Raw genomic sequence first — 25,118 nt, forward strand, 5'->3', positions numbered from 1 at the left:
ATGATTTGTAACAGTGGCAGGAAAACAAGAATTCTGTTCAGTGAAAAATGTTGAGGTTTCAGCATTTGTTTCTGTTCTGAAGTACAACAAAACCAAGACCTTTCAGAATTTTTGTTGAACAAACAAGAGACTCTCATTCTAGAATAGCCAATACCATGGTGGATAGGGCACTCACATGGGATATGGGAGAGCCAGGTTCAAGAGTCTTTCACATTCCAGGTGAGGATCCTAACAATCAGACTATTGTCTATTCTTGGTTGGGTGCTTTGATCTCGCTCTCCGTCCCTCACTTTGACCAGGATTCTACCCTGGACCTCAGAAATCTACACAATGAAAGTTTAGTCAAAGCTGATATGTTTCTGTGACAAGATTTGGTTTGATAAATTGTCATTTCTCAACTGAAAACCATTTCCATTTTGACCAAAAGTTCCCGACCAGCTCTAATGATTTGACACTATTACAGAGAAGTGGACTTTACAACCCAAAGCTTCTCTCCAGAATGAACTGAGATACTCATGAAATTGCGATTGTAAAAGCAATGTAAACAGGTAAAAAATTGCACCAAAGATTAACAGTAAATTTTCCAGTGCAGAGAGGTAAGAGGCCAGGAAAGGAGACATGGGGACACCTTGGAGAAGACAGAAGAAAGGTAGACATTGTTTTAAAACCTTGCTTTGTGTTCACTTTCACAGAGACTAATGGGAATAGATGTCAGAAGATGACATAAAAAGGAGTGACAGGGTTTACAAACCCCACACTAAAGCAGTGACAAAGGAAGGGCTGAAGCAATAATGGGCAGGGCCTCAGGCAATGCTGAGCATGCTCCTGAGAGAAGACCAGGATAAAGGGAGCTTCAGTAGCCCCAAGCTCTGGAAGGGGAGGAAGAAGGTAGGAGAAGAGAGAGGCCATTTCCGCAAGAAGTCCCTTGAGCTTATAGCAGGACTAAGTTTTATCTAGACCATCCCTGACAAGTGTTGGTCTAACCTGCTCTTAAAAATCTCCAATGATGAAGATTCCATAATCTCCCTAGGCAATTTATTGCAGTGTTTAACCACCCTGACAGTTAGGAAGTTTTTCCTAATATCCAAACTAAAGGCCATTGCCTCTTGTCCTGTTTACTTCATCCTGTTTACTTCAGACCATTTCTCCAGTTTGTCCAGATCATTTTCAATTTTAATCCTATCCTCCAAAGCACTCCCAGCTTGATATCATCCGCAAACTTTATCAGTGTACTCTATATGCCATTATCTAAATCATTGAGGCAAAGCTTCAGAATCCGCTGTGTCCTGGATATGCAGTACTGTGTTGGCCTCCAGTTTTACCAACTTGCAATTTGATCTCAAAAGATCATGCAAGCTAGCCAAGGTAAGGCTTGGTCATTAGTTGATAGGGGACTTCCAGGGAAAACTTAGGTACTACATAGATTGCATGGATGATTTAATAGCTGGTGCCCTAGCATATATGGGGGCACAGTGCTGCCGGAAGTTCCATCTTTCATAAAGAATACATACAGAAGATCTAATCACACGTGATCATTAAAATCCCATGGCACTTTTCACAGTAGGAGAGTTATTATGCTCGTTGCTCTGGGTAATTACAGTCTACCTATCCTAAATAGTTACACAGTATTGTCCTACCACCTAAAAGATGGCATTATTTCACTGATGGATGAAGCAGTTCCAGGATAGAGACAGGTTATTTTGTAAAGTTCCCTAAATGTTTATATAAGATAAAGATTCATATACATTTTTAAATTACAAGTTATGGCCCTGACCCTACGCTGACTTCAATGGGAGTTTGGGATGCCTAAAAATGCTGGACTGAGCACTATTATCCATGGCATGATGGGGGACATTAACAGCAATTTAGATTTCTGTAACTCACAACCAGTTTCTACTAGGATCATATTCAACTGGGTTTTAAAGCAGGTGAAGATACTACTCGTTTCTTTTGCCATGAGCAGCATTATCTCAACCACAGGAATTTTGGGCGAGGGAATAGAGCTATTCAATACAGCAGTTGGAGATCGGATATTTTTCCTCATCCAATTGTATTAGGACTGGGTCTCCTTGTTAATTTTGGATAAGCTTTGGCCTGCACTCTACAGTTAAAGAAACCTGGGACCTTTTAGACTGGGAATCTCTCAGCTTCACAGCCTATACTCTATCTTTGTTAGATAAAGATTTTCTTCTAAGGTTTTCAGTGTTCTTCTGATCTCATGACTCAAACAGCTGAGCTGGCTGACTTGGATATTGTCCTATAGCTCAGAACAAATTTTCCTGAACGTTTCTTAATTAATATACTGTCTACTAGCTCATCTCAGATGTGTTTTTCCCTGTTCGTACCACAATCACCATAGTCCACTGGTTCATGGAAAGTCCATATAAAGATATCCATACTTTCTCTGTGCTTCTGAACTCTTTGGTAAAGCACTCCTGATCCACACGTTGCATTCTTTTTGGGAATGAAATGCCCAAGCTTCCAAAGAACAATATGATTGTTATTCTCATCAGTTTATTCTCAGCAATTTCTTAGAGTTACCTCCTTCCTCCGGAAAGATAAATGATGTTAATACATTCTTTCAGCCTCAATACCCATTGCATAAATTAACAAGCTGACCTATACTTCCCTGCTCTGTGTATTAAGCTTCACTGCACTGTGGAATCTGATGTAGCACTCTTTCTCTTGAGTTCATTCCATGGATTTAAAGTCTCAAGACTCTCAGAAAAAAGTCACTTTCTTCTCACACCAAGCAAGAAACTTTAAGAGGGAGGAAAGTTATAATATCTTCAAAGCTACTCCTCTGTCTTCCTCTGCTTCACTGCAGAGCTTCTATCTAGAACCTCTTCTGCTGGGCTCCCACTTACAGATTTAAAGAAGCAACACACAGATTCTCACAGTGTCAATTTTCCCCTCTCCGATTATCCACATTCTCATCCAAGTCCAGGCTTTGATCTGAGATCTGAGGGTTTTTTTGAACATTCTTCAGAGCCTCCCCTACGGTGCCACTGTCTATAGACAGGGTCAGTGGCTGAAAAACTCTCTCCTTTAATTCTCTGCTAGCCAATTGGGAAACCTCCTGCTCTGAGCTCTCCCCCCATCTTCCAAAGAGGCAGATAGTCAAAACAGGTGGAAGAGCCCAGAGTAAGGAGACTGAGCAGCTGGTAGAAAGAGAGAAGCTGCCATAGGCCCAATAGCCAGAGGTCCTGCAGCTTCTGAGCCAGGACTCTGTCTTTATGTGAGGTAACAATAGACTAGGAGATGGTGAAGTTTAATCATCTGGGAGGAGTTGAGGAGTCTATGATGGAGAGCTGGGAAGACAGAATTGATAAGGAAAGAGAATTAAGAGACTGGAAAGGAAGCTGGAAAGCTAATGCAACTGTAGAGAGAAGGGAAGAAGTGACAGGGAAAGGAGAGATTAGATTAATTATGACGAGGAGGACTGATGTATGTATTGGTGAAGATGATGGAATAGATCAGTGGTTCCCAAACATTTTGGCTCGAGGGCCACAGATATAATTTATACAACCCTGAAGGGCCACCAGTCTCTGCCAGCAGCCCCCTCCCCACTGCAGCCAGATGGAAGGAGTTCAGCGAGGAGGCTGCCTCCTGCCTCCACCTGGGTCCCCAGGCAATGGCTCCCTTCTGCAGCCAGGTGGATGAGAGATAAGTGCTCCCCTCCCTCTGGCTCCAGCAGGGACCCCAGCGCCTATGGACCCAGGTGGAGTGCTTTGCCATGCTCCCTGATACCGCTGGGGCAAGGGGAGCCTGCACCAGTCTTGTAGCCCTGAGGTAAGACACTCTGCCTGGGTCCTTAGGCAGTGGCTCCCTTCTGCAGCCAGTGGGAGGGGAGCAGCAAGCCACTTTGAAAGATTCTGTGGGCCACGGGTTGGGAACCACTAAAGTAGATGGCTTTGTGTAGTTGGGTTCCAATATGGGGATTTTATGTAAATTTTAAGCAATTTCCGCCCCTCAGGCAGTACCCATATAGGCAGGTCTGCCCACTCCTGAATCCTGACTTCTTCCAACAACCCCTTCCCTCTCAGAAACTGGACCAGAGCTCCTTCAGATTGCCCAGGCAACACTGCCCACAGCTCACTAACCCAGTCTCCCACTGCTCCGTGATTCCCACATTAGCTGCTATCGAAACCAACCTCCACCCCACTGCTCAAGCTCAGAACCAGCCCCCTCCAGGCCCCTTTACCTGTTTTGCCACGCCTGGAGAAATGCATAAAGCAGGCAGGAACTCCTGCTGAGCTGGGTCCCTCCTGTCTGGGCTCCTGGCAGTAGGTACTTGGTAAGTCCATAGGGAGGCATCTAGAATTAGCCCTTCAGAGTCCTGGATTCCGGATTGTTCTGTTTCATCCCTTGTTCACTGCAAAGACACCAGGAACCGGAAAAGAATCTTCCACACTAGGATCCCGTTGTGGCAACAGATGACCCTGCAGAATAGCAGCAATATTGAGGCTACCTCTACACGTGGAGCTGGAGGTGTGGTGCTCAGATGACTAAAAATTGCACTGGAGCCATTGTAGCATGGGCAGCAGTGATCGGGGCACAGGCCAGCTGCCCCATGTATGTATCCAGAAGGTTCAGGCGGGTTTGTACTTTGGGCAATTATTCTGTGCCACCACTAACTGCTGCCTGTGCTACTCCAGCGACCCTACTATTTTTAACCAGGCAGCACAAGTGTGTCTATGTGAGCTTGGAAATCATACCCCCAGCTCCAAGTGCAGACATACCCCTAGTTTCTGATGTTCTAGCGGATCTTGACACAGGAGTAGACCTTGTTTCAAGATGTTCAAAATTGACTAGTGATTTTGTATGTTCAATTTGAGATACCTTAAACGGGCCTGTTGAAGTGGCCCAAATTACTAGCCACTTTTGAAAATCCTGGCTTTACTCTAGACATCATATAATCACTGGTTGCTAGCGGGTGCATAACCCCACAAGTCCGACCTGTCCCCCTTAGTGTCCAGTTCAAACAGTTTGAATATCAAAAACTGTTTAAACCACTCATGAACAATCTACAGACCAAAAAATGTTGTTAATAAATTTGGTAAATACATTGAATAATTAATACACTTGGAAAAGTCACAATCTGTTCTCAGATAATTAAACAGAAAAAGAGGCAAGAATTGTCAGATTAATTATTTGTTACAAATTATTTGCCCAACTCTACCTGGAGATGAGAAGCTTAAATCCACATAATTGCAGCCAATGAACGTGTCAAATAGGTTGTGTAATTGTTAAAAATTGAGTTAATTGAGTATTTCCTCAAATGTTCTATAGCAAAACTAGGGACTTTATTCTGCTGACTTACATTAAACTGCATATTCAATTCTCTATTCAGCTTTTCTTTAAACAGCTGTATTGATTCAATTGCATATGATAAATCCTGTACAAAAGAATGCATGTTAAAGATCAAATGGGAATTCCCAGCCAGTTCAATTACTTTTAAAGCTACAGTAGAGTCTGTGGGTAGAACTCAAAGTGAACGTTTAAGGCATAGCTAAAGCTGCTTGTAACTTTGTTCTTGATTATCTGGCAGATCAAATTTGGTTTTCAGCCCCCAATAATTCAGCAACATATTATTTTGATATAAGCCTCCATGATCCTGATGCCCTTCTGCAAGTATTCTTACCAAAATATCATATTTTCTGTTTCATATTCCCCCAAGAAGGAGGACTGATTTGAAAGTTCTGGGACTGGGTTGTTTAATTTAGGATATTGTATCCAGATTTCTACTGAATTGTACAATGGGACCCAATTTATTCTCTGGCGCCACCAAATCATTACCTGTTCTTTACTATTTGCTAACTCTCATGGTATAACCAAGGTAAAGGTACAAATCTGTTATCGAAAAAGATGGACAAATGAATCTACTCATTTGCTAAATATATAATTTAAAATAATCCCAGCTCTCCTCAGCAGTCTGCATAATTATTATTATTTTTTTTTTTGATAAAGATGCATTTAAAATATTACATTTACTTTACATTTGCAGTGTTGTTGTACCTGTGTTGGTCCCAGCATATGTGAGAGACAAGATGGGTCTGGTAATATCTTCTATTGGACCAACTTCTGTTGGTGAAAGAAAAAAACTTTTGAGCCACACAGAGCGCGTCTTTCTGTCTAAGAACATCAATCAGAGTGACACTGCTGTGATTATCTGGTAAATCAAATTTGGTTTTCAGTTCCAAAAAATTTAGCAACATATCTTGTCTCTTTCAGCAACAGAAGTTGGTGCAATTAATGTTTATTTTATGGTGTATTTGATACCATATAGAAAGGTCTGTGGTATTCTGGATTTTGTTGTTTGTTTTTAAAATCTCATTAATATTTTAATGGAAGTTTACTAAAGATATAAGTCAGAATTAGCTGGGTTAGCCTGAATACTTTTCCATATTCTTATCAGTACTTAATTCCAATTTATTATTGCGATACAACTGATTCTGAGTACAGGATTTATTATCCGTCGCATAATCAAACATCTTCATTTGACAAATGTCTAGATATAGCTTATTGTTTTCATAACCCATTTGAGCTGGCAATTGGCTAACATGATCTGAGGGTAAAATCATGATAGTAAAAACTTACACTTATTCCTATGATCTCCTTAACTTTTTTTTCTGTTAAAAAATTCTACAAATTTTATCAACATAAGAACACCTTATGCAATATATCACTTACTGTTATGGTGTATAACACTTTGAATAGCAAATTTCTGCCTGACTCCTAGAAGTTAAGTAGCTCTAATCCCAGTATGGCAATACCATATCTTTACCCGGTGTCTTTCTCAGATGTTTACATATGCTGATTAAATCCATTATTACAAAACTATTTTAATGGATTTTCTTAAAGAAATCCTCATTGGCCGAAACATGGACAATCTTACATCCCTGACTCACAACTATAGTCCCATTAAAGACAATGGGACTACACAGAATAATAAAGATTGCAGGATCTGGCCCTGTATTTTCTCTGCATCTTAAAGAGATATCCCAATTCCACCCTATTATTACCTTCCCTGCATTTACAGACTTGGACATCAGGGTTTGGATTATTCATGTTAAAAAGATATTTAGATATCAAGAACTTGTGTGGAAAGATGACAGGTGCAAGGATATGGCACATGATGGATCTCAGTGAAAGGAGCTGCCCCAGACCAGTGAATCAAGATATTCGTCAAATGCTATTTTAATCTGGTGGTTTCCCAAAGACAGAAACAATAAAAGGTTAAGAAATTATTCAACCCATGTCCTTCTCCCCTTATGATTAGAAGTTTTAAAGGTCTTATCTCATAGATGGCTTCCTCACATAGTTTGGGTATGAAGATTGCTAAAATGAGTTTTTTAAACCCAATTATTTTGTCTTCTTCAGGCTATGCCAATATCTCTTTCCTAGTAACAATTAATTTTCTGTAGGTGAAATCAGGCATATTTGAAAATAAGGACAAAGTGTACGTTTACCAAAGTAACCGTTACCAGTGAAGAGTCCTAAAGTGTCCCAAGGTTGTGGAATGACTTAATCTGAAGACAATGATTGAATGACAGCAGTGAACATTACAGAGAAAGCAAGTTCTTCTAGGTTCTTCTGTCTTCCTTACAACATTGCTCTGTTTTGCCTGGGTTTCATTTCAGTCAGCTGCTTTTTGTTCAGGTGCTGATTTTGGCTTGACATAGAGAATCTGCTCCAGCACCCACTGAAGTCAATGGAATACTCATTGATTTTAATGGGCATTAGTGCCAACCCTGAAAAACCTGGTAGATGGTGTTGTTGACGTCTAACATAAAGGAAACGTAGACAGTGCTTAATTTGTAATGAAAGAGGTGCCGGGGCCCAAGCAATTTTTTTTTACTTTTATAACTGACACGACAAGCCCAGAGGTGCCAGGCTTATGAACTGCCAAGCCTAGAGGTGCTGGGGCTCTGCCCTGGCACAGATTAAGCAGTGGATATAAAAGCTGGGTGTCAGCTACACACAGCTGCAACTTCAGGCCATATGGTCTCACCAGCTCTCTTAATGGCTTCATGTAGATACTGAATAACAGATAGGAGAGGATCAAGCCTTGTGGATGGGGCAGGTGAGGGCTCTGGAGATGAAGGAACAGTCACCCGTAATGACCCTGTTTGGTTTGGTCTGAGAGGAAGAATTTGAGCCAGGACTCCATTCACTTCTGCAGCCTCTAGGAGGCAGAACAGGAGTACTGGGTGATCAACAGTATCAACTGCGAGCAGGATGCCCAAGGCCTATTTATTCAGGACTAGTTAAGGGTTCAAAAGTAGATAAACACTGGCTCAGGATCTGAACAGCAACATTTACATACTTCAATGTACAACTTCAAGATTAACATAGCATACTTGCCTTGACAAAAACAACTTTTAAAAATTTTCCAGTGGAATGATCTTGGAATAATGTATTTGATTTATTACAGATTTGCTGTCTTATTGTTCATGTAAGTTACTTTCTTATTACAGATGTCATAGCAAATCCCAAAATGCACAGCTGCTTATAAAAAGGGTGGAATAGAGCTCCTATATCAGATGCCTGAACAGAGTCCAGTATGGTGCCATTTTTCAAAAAAACAACCTGAATAATTATTATGGATCAGTGAACCTGTCAGTTTTGAAACTCTTAAACCATTTCCAGGCTAAAAATGGGAGTTGCTTGAGGGAGAAACTGCTTACAAAGCCAAGCTACTTTGTTTTTTTTCTGAAGTTACAAGAATTTGTATACAGTAACTTAATATTTGTTAAAATGGTGAAAATCCCTTTTAATTGAATAAATTTGCTGAAAAGCTTCATAGATGTAATGGTTTTATGAGTCATTTACTAGAAAAGATTGAGCTCTTTAAGAGGATCCAGCTGTAACTTGCCCTGAGCATTGTATGAATTCTTCTGTAGAACTGATGGGGTTTTTTTGTATGTGTGGTTGAAAGTGATATCCAGTAGTTTTTTGTTTATCAGAGGGAGAACTTGTTTAAACACATCCAGGACTCTCCTTCTATTTTTTATTGAACTTAATCCATCTGTTTCCCTTATTAAGAATGCTTTAAGACAAATACAATCAAATTTGTGAAATTCTGCACCCAAGATTCATATTTAAATTAAGAAACAATGTAACTGTAGTGTGCTCTGATGCTTTCCAAGCCACAAACACATGTTAGGCTACAGTATATCTTCAGGTTTTTTTTGGCAAAGAAGTAGTGACTTTCATAATAAAGTAAATGACTATTTTCCTTCACCAAGAAAACGGAAGTAAAATTAATTTTTCGCAAATTAGTCATCCCATCTTACACAAAAGTCAATCAAATGAACTGAATTTGACCTCATATTGTAACACTGTTGGGAGTCACCATCTCATGCTACTGCAGATTGTCTTGCTAGTTCCATTTATCTGAAGGTATAGGAGTTAGATCTTGGAAAAATACTTAGTCAGCTGTGGTGCTGTTTGTTTTAGACTCCAAGTAAAGTCTCTCTCTCTCTCTCTCTCTCTCTGACTGATTATTTCTAGATCCAGAGCTGTTGCCTACAGGTTTTACCCTGGCAAACTAACAAAACACTATATGGTGCCAAATTGCTGCAGAAGCCACATGCTAAATAAATTAATTTCACAGATATGATGCATTTACTATATTGTTTCTTGCATAACAGAATTTCCTGTTTGACTGGATGGATATACAAACACAACAAAACTGGTATGTGTGTCAGAATTCTTGTCTGAAGAAGCTGAAAAATTGTTCCATTGTTTATAGCCATGCAAACCCATCAAAGCTAAGGAATCTGCATGGATGTAACTGAATACAGGATTTGGTCTACTACCTAAATTTCGCACAAAATCTGACCTATCTTGAATTGCTATAATCAGGTGTTGCTAATTCTGGATTCTGATGTGGTTTTTGTTTTTGAAAAGTTACTTTGCTGAGCCGTCTTCTCCCTTTCACCAATGATGGGATCAAACTTCTTGTACTCCTAATACCATTTAAAATAGAGATATTTGTAAAAGTACCTTGACTTTCTGGAGAGGATACTGTTGGGGATATATTTTTAAACAACACTTTGATTAAAATGAACCTGGCACACAAAGTGGTAAACTAATCTGTGTTTAACTAGATTATACTGAATTTAAGAGTGAAGTTCTTAAGATACACGATTGGGAGTGTGCATATATATCTCAAAAATGCATTCGATTAAAGAAAACAATTGAGGGTGACTGTTATTTTATGTCATTTATTAATATTCTTAAACTGTTTTTTCCAATTTAGGAGAACACATGTTCCATGACAATTTGAATCCAAATCAAAATTTTAGGAGCACCACAAAAAGCATGTGATAAATTATTTTAGTAGCTGGAGAAAAGTTATTGTTCAGAAATACCAACGGAAACCATGCAGATCTTCTTAAAACTTCCCTGTAAACATATTTATAGGTTGAGAAAAACCTGAAAAATTTCAGCCCTAATGGTCACTTTTTAGTAGGGAAGTTGTAAGATTCTACAAAAAGGAAAAGCGTAATCACACACTTATGTTATAAAATACATATATGTAGGGTAGTCAAAAGTTACAATTATGCCTTTTCACTTAGGATGGAAGTCATCTTGACTTGGATCCTGTCTCCTGTCTCACACAGTTGTGTTCTCTGTCTACAAGTTCAGTTGCACCATCTTCCCTTGGGGTGGAGTAGGCAAATAGTTTGCATCTTTTAAATCAGAAGCATCAGAAGCAGGGTAAGCATTAGAGCAGGAGATAACCTGATGTCACTGTCATCTTTTCAGAATCCTAGGCTACACGCAAACATTTTAAAATTGACCCATCGGAGAGGTCAATCGGTCTACTTCATAGAGACTGTAGAGACATATCCAGTCTTTATATATTTATTAATTACCACTTTCTAGACACATGGGGTCAAATTCTATGTTGCCATACCCTTTATGTGGTAATTTAAATCAGTTCTAAAAGGGTGTAATGACTTATTTAGATGTAAAACCATTTTACACCCACTTTGAGCTAGTGTAAATTACTAGACAATTCGCAGGGCCATGAAGATTTGGCCCATGCTTTGAAAAATTATAAGTATGTGAGGTCCACAACTTTATATTTGGTGAAAGACCAATGACAAACAAACTACAGTAGGACTTCCTTAAATTTTAAAGGAGTCTCAGTTTTGTTCTTCACAAAAGATCATCTAAGAGCAATGACTAAAAATATGCATAATATTGGCAGGCACTGGTTAGGTTTCCTCCAAAAGGCAATGGATAAACTCCTGGACTATGTCTAAACCTCATCTTCAGAGATACAAAGACTAGATATGAACACTTTATACCTGTGAAAAGCTGGTGGTTTTGTTTTCCCAATAGTTTAAATGATTAAATATCCAACAGTGAGAGATATTAGCTAGTAAAAACATATTGTATTTGCAGTAGGTGGAATAGAAAAGCTAGATAATTATCAGAATTATATTAAGATCGGAGATTTCATAATCTGCAAGGGCTAAATAGTAACGTTTTGTCAAATATTTTTAGACCAAGTAAACTTTATAAGCACTAGTCCTGCGCTAGCAATCAAAGGGTGATGAAACCCTGGGATTCTTTCTGATAAATTATAATCCTTTTCCTTAGCATGTTTTTACTCTCCAAATAAGGCTATGTTCTTTTTAGAAATTTAAGACAAAAAATGTGGTTTGATAACTGGGGTTGTGGCATACCTGAACTTGGCAGTGTCAACGTATTAATACATTACAGTTGTGGACCTGTCAGAGTAGCAACTATTCCGTTGTAGCATTAACTAAGGTAAACAAATTATGTCAACAATTGTTATGGTCACAAGATCACCATCATTTTGCTGAAGAATTTCCAGCATAGGAAGGGATCTACCATTTTAATATCTCACCTGAAAAACAGCATCATTCCTGATCTGCATTGTGTTCTGTGAACTAAATATTCGGTTCTAGTATTTGCCAGATTAAATCTCACAACTTTCTTTGTTCAGAGTCAAGGAGGAGATCAACTAAGACTATGGATGTCTCAGCGTAGGTTATACTGATATGTACATGCAATTTATTCCCTGGAAAACATCAGGGGCAAGTAATTCATCGAAGTCTGTCAGTAGTAAGGTCCTGGAGTTGTGCCTGCTCAGTCTCCTAACAGCCATAATGAGCACAGCTGGGTTTCATCAGCAAAGTTGCCTGAAGATATGCCTTGCCTGATTGGGTGAAGAAGCTAGCAGGCTTGATCTTACGCCCAGTAGCACCAGCAGCTCACTGGCTGCTCAAAGCATTCACCCATGGCTGTGATAGCTCCTCTACCTGCTTGTTTCCAGCGTTACTCCAGTACCACTCCTGCCTTGTTCCAGCCCTACTTCTGCCTTGCCTCACTTCAGGTAACCCAATTCTGTCCCTCTGCTCCTATTCCTAACTTGTCTTCGGCTGGCCTCTGATCCTCAGCTCTGATCCCTGGCTACCAACTCCTGCTCCAACCAATATACATGATCACCCATATCCTGGTCTCTGACAAAGTCCTTAGTTTTTTGGAGTTTGAGTGAGTATTATTTCTTTTTAGGCTCCAGAGAAACCTACAGGCAATTGCAGATCACAGTACCTTGCGTACTCTCCAAATGGGAAACTTATTGTTCCGAGTCAGAGTTATTGTTTAGGTAACAGGTTCCTCACTAGCTAGGTACCTAGCTGTTCCAAGCTCCAGCTTTGGAATTATCTCATTCATTATTGGGAAACTCAACAAGCCACTTCTTTCCCTTTCCTATTCTATATGAAACATTTTGCCAGTACTAATTTTATACCTTATCTAGTAGCATCTGAACAAATTTCTTTTATAAAGTGACTATCCAAAAAGTATCCCTTCCACTCCAAAATTAAAATTTCCTTCTCTCTCTTGAACCCCCAACTTCCTCCCTCCAAAGAATAATATTTCCAAGAGGGTTTTCTCCCATTTATGTACTACTTTTTGTACTTTCATTACTTAACAACACAACTCAGCTTTTAGTTGAACTATGTTTTTCATTAGTTCTGTTGCTGCTTTATTTGAGTTGGCCTCTCAAAGCTCAAGATTGCTTCTTTCTTACCTTCTCTATCAAGCCCTTCAAAAATTACCCTGTTCCTGGTTCCACTTCCAGTTTTACCAGTCTGTGCAATTACTATCATTAACACTTTAACTGTTACACCAGACTTAGCCCCCCTCCAAAAGAGACCAGGAATCGAGAAAAGAATAGCCCTTAAATATGGTTACAGCGAAACTTTTTGCTAAGCAGGTTTAGCCCATGAGTATGCACGGATATTATGTGTGTTGTAATAAGTTTTTAAACATTGTTAAAAAATATTACAGAGATAGGCAGCACTACAGAGTAACTAAAACACAGTTTGCATGCACAATTCTAACATGGCTCAACTTCATCAACGAAGTGCTACTTCACTCTTTGAAATCAATTAAATTGAAACAGTATAACTTGACTTGAAGCCCACTTTCTATTGGACCCTACAAATGTTGTACACTCAGACAGTTATGGCTCTGAATTTCTATACTAAAGTGATTATTCTTTAAGGTTAAAATGAAAATACCAGTGAAAATATTCAGTGGTATTTACCACCTGAATTCCTATTCAGATCAAACAAACTGCCTTTTATTAGGACTTATTTCACTTCTTCCTCTCTCTTGTTGCTGCTTTCCTTCATTTGGCCTCTCAATCTAAAGTTCACATTATTCCAGCGGATTTTATGTTGGGTTGTGATGAGGTCACTTGAGAAGGAATCCCAAACTGCAACTGCCATATGATTAGCCAATCACAATCCACTCTTTTTACAAAAAATATATCTTCATGTTTTAAAAGACTTATATAAATGTAACAGAAGACATATAGTAGTCCTACAACTAATTGTAAATGCACAATCCTGGAAACACATCAACCCCTGGTATTCACACTCAATATGTTCTTATAAGAAACAAAAAGATTAGACCATGTCTTATAAAACGTGTCACCCAATTTTTTCCTTGATCCTTTAAAAGCAACATTTATAGTACCTGTTGTAATCCGATTCTTTCTCTCTCTGTGTCTCCATAATCAAGAAACGGGACAGTGCATTCGATGCAAGTCTATTTGATTAACTAATCCTTGAGACTATACACAAAAGTTTAGCTACACTAGTTTAAACACAAAGATTAATAGAATCATCTAGGAATATATATATATATATATATATATATATATATATATTTTTTTTTAAATATCATTTTTAAGGTATACATGCAAAACAAAAGTTATACCAGAATTTGCCCAGATACCAGTTAATTCTTTCTAACGTAATTCTTTCTATATATAAAGTATATTATTACAAACACTTACTAAAAAATTCAACGTATTCTACAATATTGCCCAACACTACAGTATTTATTAAAATATTGTAAATTGTGATGTTTTGGACCATTATTATAGAATATTGTAACATTTTTATATGGGGATGATAAAGCTATTAAAAAAGCCTAAAAGAAATTTCTAAATCTAAAATGGAATCATGTATAAAAATTTCAGAATGATTGTGATTACTCATCACCTACATACAAATGGAGTCATTGTGCCCATAATTCAGGTCTAAAATAAACAAAAAACCTTTACTTAGGCAGATCAGATTAATATTCATTTCAATGTTATTTAAAAAAAATTAAGTAAACTAGGATTATAAAAATATCAGTATATTTAAGCCATAGAATTGTGTTCACTATTTGCAAGTTAGTTAAATGTGCAATCCTAATGGAAGAAACTTTATAATAAAGGGACAATAGAACATACTGATAAGTGATCAGTCAAGAGCAGTTGTTAAAATAGGTTTCTATTGTGTGGTTTCTGACTGTGTTCTAGAATCAGTATATTGACATAACTGTTCCAATAAGAAGACATCTTCCTAATGCCATTGTAAGAGTGCTTTACAAATGACATGATTTTCATTAATTTTAGAACTAGACACTTTGATGTAGTCTCTAAATGTGTCCTGGGGAGTCAATTTTCAAGGAATTCTTAATGTAAGCAGCAGATATCTGAGAAGGAAGCCCTCATCACCTAAGCAGGCCCTGCATGAATCATTTAGAGAAGTAGGTGACATGACACATTTCAGCATTTTCCTTGTTAGAGAGTCATTGACACCTCGTGACAGACACCTATATGGGGCAACAATAGAGGCAATCTGGTCTGCCACGTGCTGTATCCAACACCAGATTTCTTGAGGCACTTTCTAACTTCCCAGTGAAACTAGTTAGTTTAATCCCTAAAGATTATAAAACAGTGTCCAAGGGACCTGGAAAATGGAGCTGACAGCTGGTTGAAGCTCTTCACTTCTGTCTGACATCTGCCTTATAAATAACACCTTAGTAACTAACCCATCTGCTGAACATCCCAGTGTTAGCTGTTCTTGCTGCATTATTTCATTTCTCTGGGTTTTAGTATGATACTGATCCTGCCGAAAAAGGATGCCATGTTCAATTCATTGAATCTGGCACATGTCTAGCATTTGGTTCAATGAAATATCTGTGGTATTTGGATCAGACCCCTCGATGTGCAGCCTAAACACCATTCTTCTCCCCTCATCAATTTGTATTTCTTTTGGTACTTAATTAAGTCTGTACTTATACAAATCAGAATGAAGCCACACATGCATCTTTATACTTCATTAACTCAAAGATAAGATGCATGGTGGGAAGAGAAGACCATCACAGGAAATGGTTCTTTCCCTTAACTGACTCCATTTTAAAATGTTTGGGATATAAGCAGGAGTGTTATCAATACCTTTAAAAATGTTTATTTTTCAACTAAAAGCACATCAAAACTTTGCCACAGAATGCACCTCTGAGTCATAAGCCACCAATCGTTTTATAAAATGCACTCAAGTTTATCTAAATGCTGTACAAAAACACTATATAAAAATATTACAAATCCCAGAAGAAAAGCCAGCCAGCACACAACACTGAATCTGTGTCCTGATCTTTATATTGCTATTGCAGACCACATGTCCTGAAGTGCCACACTTTTCAAATGATATAGTATTTTGGACGGTAACACCTTAAGAGTCTGCCTTGGAGGAACAGCATCATTTTAAGCTGACAGCACTGTATAATGTTGTTCAATATGTGGTATGGCACAGCACGACGCAGATTTCCTTCATAGTTACTTTTACTCCTACCTCTCATAAAATGAAACCCATTACAGAATAATTCCAACATTTATCCATTAGTGCAGAACCACCAATGCCATTGTTCTAGTTTTACTGAAACACCTAATGTTATAGAAAAGGGCAACGTGTCCCAAATAAGCTACTGACCGAGCTAGCAACAATACTTAAAATAAAAATAGCACGTTGTTTGGTCTGTTATTAAAATACAGAAATGTGATCTGGAGCTTTGTTCTGATGGGCACCACAACAAACCAACCAACCAATTTTGGTTTATATAGTTGGAGAGGTACTGCCCTTCCTGTCCCTTGTAGATTATATCTCAGGATATTAGTAGCTCTCTCAATTTATATTTTAATTTAGTTTTTTTTAAGTCTGTATTTCAACTTTTATCACAGGCTTGGGGGGGAAGAATACCACCAAATCTAATATGGAGAATCTGAAAGTTATGGAATCTATCCAGGACTATATCTAACTATCGATCTAAGAATTTATATTGCCCCCATAACCACAGGTTTTTTTGACCTAGCAAACACAGATTTTATCTTCACAAGTCCTGGGATTTGGGGAAGTATCTTCATTGTACAAGTTTAGAGAGATTAAGGTCTAGAACATCTGTGGCAGAGCTGGGGATTGAACCCATTTCTGCAGTGCAGTGCTTTAAAAGACCCCTTTTCTTTCCTCCCGCTGGAAAGGACATGGCTTTTATCCCCCTATTCAGTGAGAAAGTTGCAAAGCTACTGAGGAATGGATTATAAATAGAGTCAAGGGAAAGCTACAGAAAGCTGACTGAAATTTCTCACTACCAACCCGTGGCATGGATGTCTCAAAACACACAGCAGCATTTGTGAACCTCATTCTCAAGGCCATACTGAAACTAAAAATCAGCAACTTTCTGGTGACATAAGCTCCAGAAGGCAACATATAGGAACTGACCTATTGAAGGGATAGGTCCGTCCAATGCAAGAGTCAAAATCCAAAGAGCTGTGCATGTGTCATAATGAATTCTCCACCTTGAGGGGTGTTGCTCTCCACACTTCCCCAACACTTCCTGGATTAGACTCCACCTTCAGGCTGAGTCAAGAGGGAGAAGAGGGGCAGAAGAGGAATGAGACTGGGATTGCTTTAGTGTGGATTCATGGGTTTAATTGCACCCCCAAAAATCCTGAAGCTGGGCCCTGTGTTATGGTGGCACTGCTCCCCCCCACATCACTGTGTGATGTCAGAGTCACACTCTGCTATGGATACCTGAAGGGCAAAATCTGCCAGAGGGAAGGGGAGTGGGATGGAGGTCGGGAGATGCCCCTATTTGTCTCAGTCTTCAGGTAGCAGATACACAAGGGCAGGATGCTAGGCTCAGGGCAGGGCCTCTCCTCACTCTGAGCAGCCAGGTCTGGATGCTGAGCAGTGGCACCTTCCCCCAACACATAATGGGTGGGGTTCCTCTCACTGCCTTGTGTAAATGGGACCAGCCCCATGGTGGCTGCATGGAGCAAAGCATGGAGCAAAGCAAACCCTGTGCTGAGGCCTGGTACACCCACTGAATTGGAAAGCTACAGATGCCACTGAATGACGTCATTTATATTGATAAAAACGAGTGACAGAAGTGTGGAAAATACGACTTCTTTGGAGGGCTCTAGTTGTAATCTCTCTCTGGATGGATTCTGTTCTGGAGCGGTCAGCCAGGGAAAGTGATGTGGATCGTATTTTTCCAATCATTATCTTCCATTAATGACGGTCAGCATGCTAAGTGCTACCCCAGACATCATTACCAAAGCCGTCATTACTATATGTGATGTTTGTGCAGTGTGAAGTCAGAAGAAGGGGGTGGGGTTTGATGACCGCTGCCTTTATATTAAAGGTCACACACACATTTAGCACAATGAAGCAAGATAGCCTCTTGAAAACATAATCGCTGAAAGAGACCTATCTAGGAGGAAGTTTCCAAGCAGCTAGGAAATATATTCACAACTGTCCTTGAGAAAATACACTCCTTAGATATTTGTAATTCTCAAAAGCTCGGCCATTATGTCCCAAAACTACACACCTAATTAGAATGCTGAAATCTTGCATGTTTTGCACACACATTAGACAGAGATTAAACTGCAAGACGTTTGCTGTAGTGCACTGTGATGTTTTATTAGTGTTACACATGCAATATTTAATAAAAAGAAATTCAAATATTAAAATTACATATTTTAATCAACTAAAAAGAGTTCAACACCTATTGCATATAACGTAACAAAAATGTTTCATGCATTAGCGTAAGTATACAGTTGTCACATGTGCATATAGTTGTGAGTCTGTATCTTTAAAAATGTATACAAAATACCATTCATTGCACAAGACAAATCAACCCTTTAGTTTTAAGTAATGCTAACATCTTTTACAGACCTCCTAGTTAACTCGGATCTTCAGCATTTTATTGTACCTAATCTAATACAATCCACCTGGAAGCTACTAAGATGAATAGGAGTGAATGTATAATTTTTAATACACAACAGCAAATATAGTGGATTTTTCAACATACAATTATGAAAGATAAAATGAATGCCTTCTTCAACAAAAATAAATCCCCAAGCCCTTCATAAACAAATTAAAGTACCACCTATTGCATATTAAATACTTCCAGTGACTGAATCTAGATTTAGAAATTATAAATCCTTGAAAACAGGGTTTTAAAACGGAAGTGCTGATAAACCCTTAAATCTAGTATCAGGAACACAGCAGTGCTATAATCCTTCACCATTTATCTCAAAAGAGAGCACTGAATCAACAGACTTTAAATATAACCATTTTAAAACACACCACTGGCACCTCTACCACAGTTATGGATACAAAAACACCAACAAAGCATAAGTTTAGTTTAAAAACTTGGTGTAGGGTAACTTTTTTTTTTTAAAGCTCTACATGTAATTAAACTCCAATGCAGCAGTAAAAATATTAAGACAGCAGTTCTGATTCTTTTTAGATGCATCTACTTAAAGAAAGGGTTTCCTTACAGCAAAAAAATGTGAGATGGTCAGTTCTATTTGGGTCCCCACTTGTAGAACCTTTTCAAATACAAGGCATCATTTTCACAGCTGGAAAATTACAACTAGTTCTTAATTTACAGACAACAGCAATAGATGGGAGTTGTGTATAATCTATGAATAACGCTACACTCATTGGTATGGTAGCAAAACCAAGCTCAACATAAAATACAGCAGCAAAAGGTAATATATAAATATTAAACAATCTTATTGAATGGCAGTAAGTTTTCATTGGTTATTTACAACTCTAAAATATGGCCTTGATCTTCATTCAATAAAGTAGTTAAATACATTGCAAATACCAGAGCTGTTTCAAAATAATATTTCAAAGTACAGCTCATATACTGATGAAGCTTCATGTTAATTTTTCAGAGAAAAGATCAATAAAAATGTGTGGATTGCCATTATTTTCATCTTTAGATTTTAGAGTACAGAATGATGTAGTGTGTGAGATAAAATATTAGATTAAAAAACTGTTAGAAGATGCTTTTACAGTTTTATGCTTAAGAGCAAAATCAACAAATTTCCTCGTGCCTTACACATATGGAATATTTTATATGAAGTATTTCGATTTGAAAATTTTGCATGGTCCATAAAATACTTTTACAGTGAAGATGTCCCTGAAATTAACCTGTATTAATCCCCAGAAAATGTGAATTATTTTAAAAAATCTACTTAAACAGAAAAGCATGTGCATTTAATATCTTTCCAGAATTGCACCAAAAATAAGTTGTACCTTAAATTACAGACACTATACAAATATTTTTATAGTTGTAAATGTTTCATTTTGCATATTTTAGTAATTATATCTTTTTCTAAGTTACATTTGTCTTTTTCTCCCTTTTTGTGATTAACTATGAGAAACTAAGGGAGTTTTTATTCACATACAGATCAGATAGTGCATTAAAAACTTCACTAAATTTCTTCACTAATGCACCAAAACTGATCCTTTTACTACCTTTATCTGCTTATCATTTCTGCTATGAAGATATGTCAAATGATCTACTTTTAGTCAATTATGCATTTTGATATTCCACATTAACATTCTAACAAAAGTGATTTCAGAGGTTCTAAATACAGTACAGTTTCATTTTAGATTGGCTTGCAGAAGAGAAAACTCATTGGGGAATATTTTCCTATTTGTTTGCTTGTGAAACTCCTATCGATATGTATGTGTAAGACAGTGACGAGAGAAGAACCTTACAAACCTAGGATCATATAGCACCAGTGATTTTTTAAATTAATGTGGAGTTCAGTTTAAAATGTAATGGTACAACATTTTCCTCCAGCATATATAAGTCATTAGCGTTAGCCAAACTACTCTAAAATGTTTGAGAATCTTTGTGATAATACTGAATAATAGAAATAGAACCTTGTATAATTTCTAAATTAAAATCTCCTTCAAGTGCAAAAGTTATCTTAACAATAAATGAACCGCAATTTAATATGCTATCTTTGGCACTTTGAATATATTACAATAAACTTAGTAATTTAGACTGAATAGACAAAAGAACATTCAAATTGGTTTATGAGGTACGATACCTGATGAATCCTTGGGGTGGTCTTAACAACTACTACTTAGTAAATCAGGCCTTATTCCTGAAACATGATCTGCTAACGCAGAACACTACAACGAGGAAGAGTCCATCTGTAGTCACCGGGCTCCGCCCAAGCACAATGGTTTATGCTAATGCATTTCAATGCAGGGTCAGGACTTTCATGCTTACACACTTTTTATGAATCTGGCACAATAAATCAATCTTTTTTCCCATCCTAGGTACTGCCCCATGTCATTTTGAAGGTTGAAAAGTAAAACAAGAAATAATGTCAAAGAAGTGAAAGAAGCTATTTACATTGTACAAAGAAATAATTATCTTCTGAGTACAATTTTCTGCTGTTGTAATATAGTTACGTTGTCAAGAGTACTCTGATACTCATGGTTTATCACACAGAGTCCAGAATCAGAACAATTCAAGATGGATTTATTCATTTTTGAAGTCTTAAAAATGAAAAAAAAAGTCTTATTCTTTACAACAACAAAAATCAGAAGTTAATTTTAGGCTTTTTCCCTTCTCAGAAAAGCCCACCATACGCCAGCGTAAGAAAAATAAGCCATTTGCAAGAAAAAATGGCAAAAGCAAAAAACAAACAGTCCTGCCACCACGCATACAATTGTCCTTCAAAACTAAGAAATTTAACTTCTTAAATCCAATGCTATTATATTCTCCTGTACAGGTTCTGATACGCCTCAGTATTTCACAGTAACAAACAAACAATCCACTTAAGACTTCAGGAAATAACACAACCTTTTCCCAGCAGTGTTGGAAAGTAAAGGACAGATGCACAATATTCAAAACCCAATTTGAGATTTGAGTCGCTTTAATTCTTCAGAATTATGTCTCTTTAAGTCAGTCTTCTTATTTCGTCCTCTAAACTTTTTACTGCTTTAGGATTTGAGTGAAAAAAGGTATTAACTTCTTTTATCCACCACTTTTTTCAGTCCTACTTCTTACTCTATTAGCATTTTACACTGTATAAAATGTATACAGTGTATCAAAAGGCATGCAATAACTTTACATCAAAAACCCCATATTGTAATTAGCTTAACTTACTAATTTCAAAATTCAGTGTTCCTTGTACATAAAATCCAGAATGTAATGTGAAAATAATTATTGAAATACATGCCATTGTTGAATTGACATGACATTTTTAACATTCTTAAAGTGTACTGTACAAAAGATGCCATTTCCTCTTTGTTTGTAGGTTATTGTTTCCCTCTAATAAATGCTGAGAATTAACTATATTGAAATATCACATTGCAACAATCCACACTCACAAAAACGTACCATATAGACTGTAGCATGACGACGGTGATGGCATGCTATAATACAAAAAAGAATGGCTTTGCATAATATAGTATTAATAAGTTGTAAAGTAGACATATGGTATCATAGGTGAAACTGCAGGAGAGCAAGCAGTAAGCTATCATGTAAACCAACTGAATCGACATTTTCAAGGTGTAGTATTTACAGTACTTCAAGTAAAATATAGCTAAATGTAATTTCCAAAAAGGAATGCGAGAAATTCATCTACTATATCTCCTATTTGTTTTTGTAAAGCTCCTTAACAAACATAGCAGAATACTAGTTTTGACAGACCCTGCCAGGATTCAGAAGAAAAAACCTTGAATCTCTCAGAAAGGAAAAGGAGTGAAAAACAGAACAAAATTAAGAAATCAAAATGTGTAGTGCAATGTCCTTCCATTAACACATTCAATAAAAAGAACCACGAAGTGATATTGCCTTAGCTTTTGGAAAATTTGCCAGCTCTTCGAGAAGGTTCATATGGCACTCTGAGAATACTAGGAGTTTCCTCCATTACTCGTACAAGAAGATTGTCAATGTAGTCCTCAAGTTCACGGATATGGGTGTCTTTCTTCTTAAGTTGCTCTTTATGTTTCACCAGCTCTTGCAAGACCTCTTCATATGTAAGATTACGGTACCCTGCAGTGGCATCAAAAGGATTTCCATCCTACAGATGAAAATGACAAGATTTTAGTAGAAATATAGAATGCAACCCAGTATAGCAAATTAGATGAAAGGTTGTGAAACAGCAAGTCACTTATGGTATTGTACTTAAGCATGTTACACCTTACATCCAGAAATAAGCTTTTCTCAATAGTAAGATAATGCCGCTAAAGTGGTTGAAGAGAGCAAGATAGCCCTTGACCATTCAAACCTTACCACCACTATTTTGAGTCCACTTTCTTTTACTGTTCATCTTTTGAGGTGAGTACAGCAAAGAATTTGTCTAGTTTTTAATGACATCAGAACTCTGATTTTCCAATCTTGGCCTTCAGTAGCCTTCCAAGTTCTTGCCTCAATATCTGTTTATTGTATATTAGCACTTCCTATTTTATATTTTAGATGAAGTTAAAAAGCTGCACAAGAGGCTGTAAATTGCACAAGAGCACTTATCTAGAAAGGAGAACTACTAGAAGTTGAAAAAAAGCATGTGCTGCACAGAATTCTAAATTAAGTAGCAAGAGAAATAGGAACATTTTCAACAATGATTACTGATGACTCACTATGTATAGAGGTATTATCAGAGATAGGTAAGTTTAATTCCCATAATAAAGGAGCAGTGTATGATCCTGTAACCCTGAATGCCTTATTTTCTATTGGGGAGAGAGAACATATAATTAAGAAAAGGATAATTAACAAGAGTGGGCTTATGAAAGTAATAGCACTGTTAGACGTGTATAATAATTAGTTTTATCTAGTTCAGAGACTGGGACATTTAAAAGATACGGAACATCTGACTAAATAAAATCATCTAAGCTCTCAAATCCTGAACCTTTGACTTGAATATAAGGTGAAGTAATTCATGTTTATGAGATAGCTTTTGTTTACAGTTGAATCTTCTCATTAAATTGATAAATCAGGCACAATCAGGAAGCACACTGAGTGGTAGATACATATAGAAGTAGCCTGCTTCACTCCTTTTCATTTCAGCACAGTTCAATATTTACACATTGGCATCCATCTCATCATTAAAATATGCAGGTGGTCGAAGTTTTCAAGTAGGGCTAATTAAAAGTGATGGTGCATTGCAAATCAGTTGGAATGCAGTTAACCAAACTCTCTCCCTCAACTGTTTTCTATTAGTAACTCTTGGCAATATTTAACATTATAGGATTTCTGACTGATTCTGTGAGTTTTAGATTCAGCTAAACATCAGAATTGAGTGACTAACAGTTAATTTGCATTTGTCAATTTATAACACTAAAAACCATCTATCATATTAGATAACCAACATCTCCCACTTCATAAAAATACCTAACTTGGTGAAACTCACAAATCATTTAGTATTGAACTTCCAACATTATGTATAGAATAGAAAACATTTTCATTTCTTGGTCATTCATATATTTTGCACATTTTCTTCCACACCAAGGAAGGAAATGTTTGTTTACATTACTAATATTTCATACATATCAGAGAAATTACTACTAAAGCTTCCATGTCTAAAAATAAAGGGCTTGCTCAATTTTCTAATTTGGAAAAGATCTAGATCCAGTATGCAATGATGTTTTTAATTATTCAATATTGTTTCCCTAAATGTTCTGTGTCATACATTTGTTTTTAAGATGTTTTCTTACACTCTTTTTAAAAAGAACATCAAGTAGATATGCAAGAAAATACCAGGTAAAGAAAAATGAAAATTCAACTATCAGGATGTTTGTAATACTTAAGGAAAGGAGAAACTCACACTTTGGTTTTAATTTTCCATTTGAACATTTAGGCAACACAACATGTTACAGAATTAAGGAATAATCTAATTTTTACTTTTCCAAAAAGTCTTATTTTATAATATTTAAATTTTAGCAAAAGATTACAAACAACACATATTTAAAGAAAGGTTGTCCTGGTAACCAAAAATTACTGGGGTACAAACTGACATCCACAGCAACTGGAGGAGTGCTACAGAGATAAGATGAAGGCTTCGCATTCTCTGATCATCTCCCTATTGTTCTAATGAGGAATTTTGCTCTGGGAATATCATCTCAGCTGCTTTCACATCTTTTGTCCTACTCGCTTCATCTCCCTTTCAGTTCTTAATTAGGCCGTAAAGAGCTCACGCTGCCCTTTCAACTGGCTACTGCTCCTGTTTAAACATTGCTTTCAGAGACAGGTGTTGGCACCAGAGTAGAAGACATACAAACTTAATTACTAAACACTATGTCCAAGAAAAGAAAAAAATGCAACTTTGTGGAGGGCTATTATTGCATTATTTTTAAGATTATCATGAACATTAAAATTTTTCAAATGGTTTCATTAAAAATCTATGGCTTATAAAGATAGTGTCTTCTCTTAATTGTATCTTGCATTAAATGAACACCACTCAGAATCCTGCA

At 37.2% G+C, this 25,118-nt stretch overlaps 1 protein-coding gene across 2 annotated transcripts in view; it reads right to left on the minus strand.

Moving 5' to 3' along the window:
- Window positions 1-18,350: 18,350 nt before the first annotated feature.
- The window catches only part of RAB11FIP2 (RAB11 family interacting protein 2), a 41,768-nt gene continuing 35,000 nt past the window's right edge, over window positions 18,351-25,118 (minus strand). For both annotated transcript variants that reach the window (XM_067561302.1, XM_067561303.1), the window contains exon 6: window positions 18,351-22,732. In XM_067561302.1, coding sequence (XP_067417403.1) covers window positions 22,505-22,732 — 228 coding nt within the window. In that variant the 3' untranslated portion in view covers window positions 18,351-22,504. The remainder of the gene's footprint in view (window positions 22,733-25,118) is intronic.

This window comes from Emydura macquarii, unplaced genomic scaffold (genome assembly GCF_026122565.2).
Source record: "Emydura macquarii macquarii isolate MOO-44397 ecotype Brisbane River unplaced genomic scaffold, CSIRO-AGI_Emac_v2 contig_2372, whole genome shotgun sequence".
Lineage (NCBI taxonomy): Eukaryota > Metazoa > Chordata > Testudines > Chelidae > Emydura > Emydura macquarii.